General features: G+C 30.6%; 1 protein-coding gene across 4 annotated transcripts in view; it reads left to right on the forward strand.

The window, feature by feature from the left end:
• The window catches only part of pav (kinesin family member pavarotti), a 27,636-nt gene that overhangs the window by 8,187 nt on the left and 16,949 nt on the right, over positions 1-2,500 (forward strand). For all 4 annotated transcript variants that reach the window (XM_043009550.2, XM_043009549.2, XM_043009551.2 and 1 more), the window contains exons 5-7: positions 1,556-1,723; positions 1,971-2,070; positions 2,412-2,500. The exon at positions 2,412-2,500 is cut by the window's right edge and continues 10 nt beyond it. In XM_043009550.2, coding sequence (XP_042865484.2) covers positions 1,556-1,723; positions 1,971-2,070; positions 2,412-2,500 — 357 coding nt within the window. The remainder of the gene's footprint in view (positions 1-1,555; positions 1,724-1,970; positions 2,071-2,411) is intronic.

Genomic DNA, 2,500 nt, shown 5'->3' on the forward strand with positions numbered 1-2,500 from the left:
AGATATAACATATTAAGCCCTTTATTTTCTGCTCTAAATGTATTATTTTCTTGCTTTTTTCTTAATCATAATTTTAGCTTTCTTTTCTTTGAGTCTTTACATATACTACATAGTTTTGATATCATACACTGAATTTTTGGACTTTCATGGAGTAGGTGAAGATGGTATCCCCAGCATAACTTCCAATAGGTAATTGTTGTTAAACTGTATCCCTTGAAGAGCCTCTGAAATCAGCCATTCACAATGGATACTGAAGAAAATAGGAAAAATTATGTATCCTTGGTTTATTTCTCCTTTGAATTCTGATCTTTTTACTTTCTAAATCAATAAATTTTGGTATTATAGGTTAATTCCAGTAAAGATTTCACTTGAATTGAATTCTGTTACTAGGAATGCCAATTTCTTGCAAAGTACTATTTTTGATTAACTATCAAATGCCTTGGGTGTAATCAATAAAGAATCTACCAATTATTTTCTTTTTTTATATGTTCTTTCTATGGATGTTTTTAATAAGAATATTTCATCTGTTCTGAGAGTTTTTATGAATCCTAATTGTGTATAGTTTATTATATGTAGTGCCCTTTTTGATATGTGAGAGATCAAGTTCATTGTACTGATAAAAGTCTTTGCAATTCTATGCTTTTTAGAGTTGAAATAAATTCACTTTGAATAAAACCTATGCTATATATTTCTTTTGCAACTTTAGCACCATGATACTGGAATTGCTTATTTCTATGCCAGTGTCTCTTCTGTTATCATCATATTATCAACATATTCTTCCCATCTATTCATAGCTAATATTTTCATTTAACAACTTGTCCAGTGCAGTGTAAACTCCAAGACTGAGTCTCTTTGTACTCTTTATTTTCTTTAGTTCTTTGGAAAAATTGTTCCTTCTGATTTGCTCTTTATTTTTTTGTACTTTGCATTATCATCATATTTTTTTGCTATTCTTTCTTCCATTATATTAAGTTTGCCACGTATCATTTAACCCCAAAGGACATGTGTACTAAATGTATTCATGCTCAGGTGATGACATCCACAAAACTATACTAATGTTCCACAGCAAGCCAGAAAACGATTGTACTGTTTTCTAAGTATTATTAAGTAGATTGGAACTGGGGATTGAAAAACATCAAAAACCTACTTGCTTGTATGGATTGAATTAGAGTACATACAAGTGAATGTTTAGTGCATTTTGTTGTCAGATTGTAAGACAATGTGTCCTTAAGGGGCTAATTAATGTTGCTTTGTGTTTTTACAGTTCCATATGTCTTCAGCTATGGTCGTGACTTTAACTTATTCTGTATTTTGATAGTATTTTCATTTAAGTGTATGATGTTATTTATTGATTCTTCACCCTTTCCCTATAATTGTCTTTTGTATCATGATTTTCCAAAATATCTACATTATTTTTCTTTTCTCATGTACAGATTGTTCAAGATAAATGCTCTTTAGAAAGGAATTTGAAGTGTTTCTCTTTTAAGATAATTTAATGCTATTTATTTTCTAATATAGAATTATAACCTTTGATATTGCTTTCTTCTTTTTTTAGACGAGACACAAGTGGCTCTCAAGACAGCTCTCAGCGCATCCCAGATACATCAAGAATTGAATGTATTGATGAAGATAATGTGTTCTCAATCTTTGTTGCTTACATTGAGATCTATAACAACTATATCTATGACCTCCTGGAAGACCTATCTGATGCAGGGCCTTCGGGGTGAGTGGAAGATAGATATATGTGTGTATATATATATATATATATATATATATATATATATATATATATAAAATCTTAATTTGTTTGATATTTTCTATTTTTAAACATAATGTATATATTTCACGATTTTTACAACTATAAGTTGAAGTAGAAATGTTGATTTGAGTGAATATTAATTTCACCTTTTGTAATTTTATGTTCAGTTCTTTTATTATTTTGGTTAACTATTAACTATTCTCATGCATAGGCGACTGCAGACCAAAATCTTGCGTGAAGATGCCCAACACAACATGTATGTTCATGGTTGCACTGAGGTTGAAGTGAAGAATCCAGACGATGCACTGGAGGTGAGTTGTAGAACATAGGTCGATGTGATATGTGAGATGCTTCATGCTAAACAACTGTCTGTAAGTTTCATATTCTAGGGTTGTGAGGTTTTATTTGATATCATAGGGGTTGTTTCAGTGAGGTTATGAATTTGAGGTTTATTAAGAGGTCAAATAAAGAGAGAAATGCAAAGAAGTTAGCTCTCACATCTTCAGTTTTATGATAGTACAACTCCCAAATATTGAGATTAATAATAATTGCATAAATTCATGGTAATACTGACTATTAATAAACAGGAGTAAGATAAAAGTGCAGGTTGGAGTTGAGGATTAACATATAATTTGCAAATTTCTGATTGCAGGTTTTATACAAAGGTCAGAGAAGACGCAAAATTGCCTATACACGTCTAAACTGTGAATCTTCTCGGTCACATTCCATTTTTACAATCAG

The sequence above is a fragment of the Penaeus japonicus genome, unplaced genomic scaffold (assembly GCF_977035675.1).
Source record: "Penaeus japonicus unplaced genomic scaffold, GWHDUDI00000001_assembly GWHDUDI00000004, whole genome shotgun sequence".
NCBI classification, from domain to species: domain Eukaryota; kingdom Metazoa; phylum Arthropoda; class Malacostraca; order Decapoda; family Penaeidae; genus Penaeus; species Penaeus japonicus.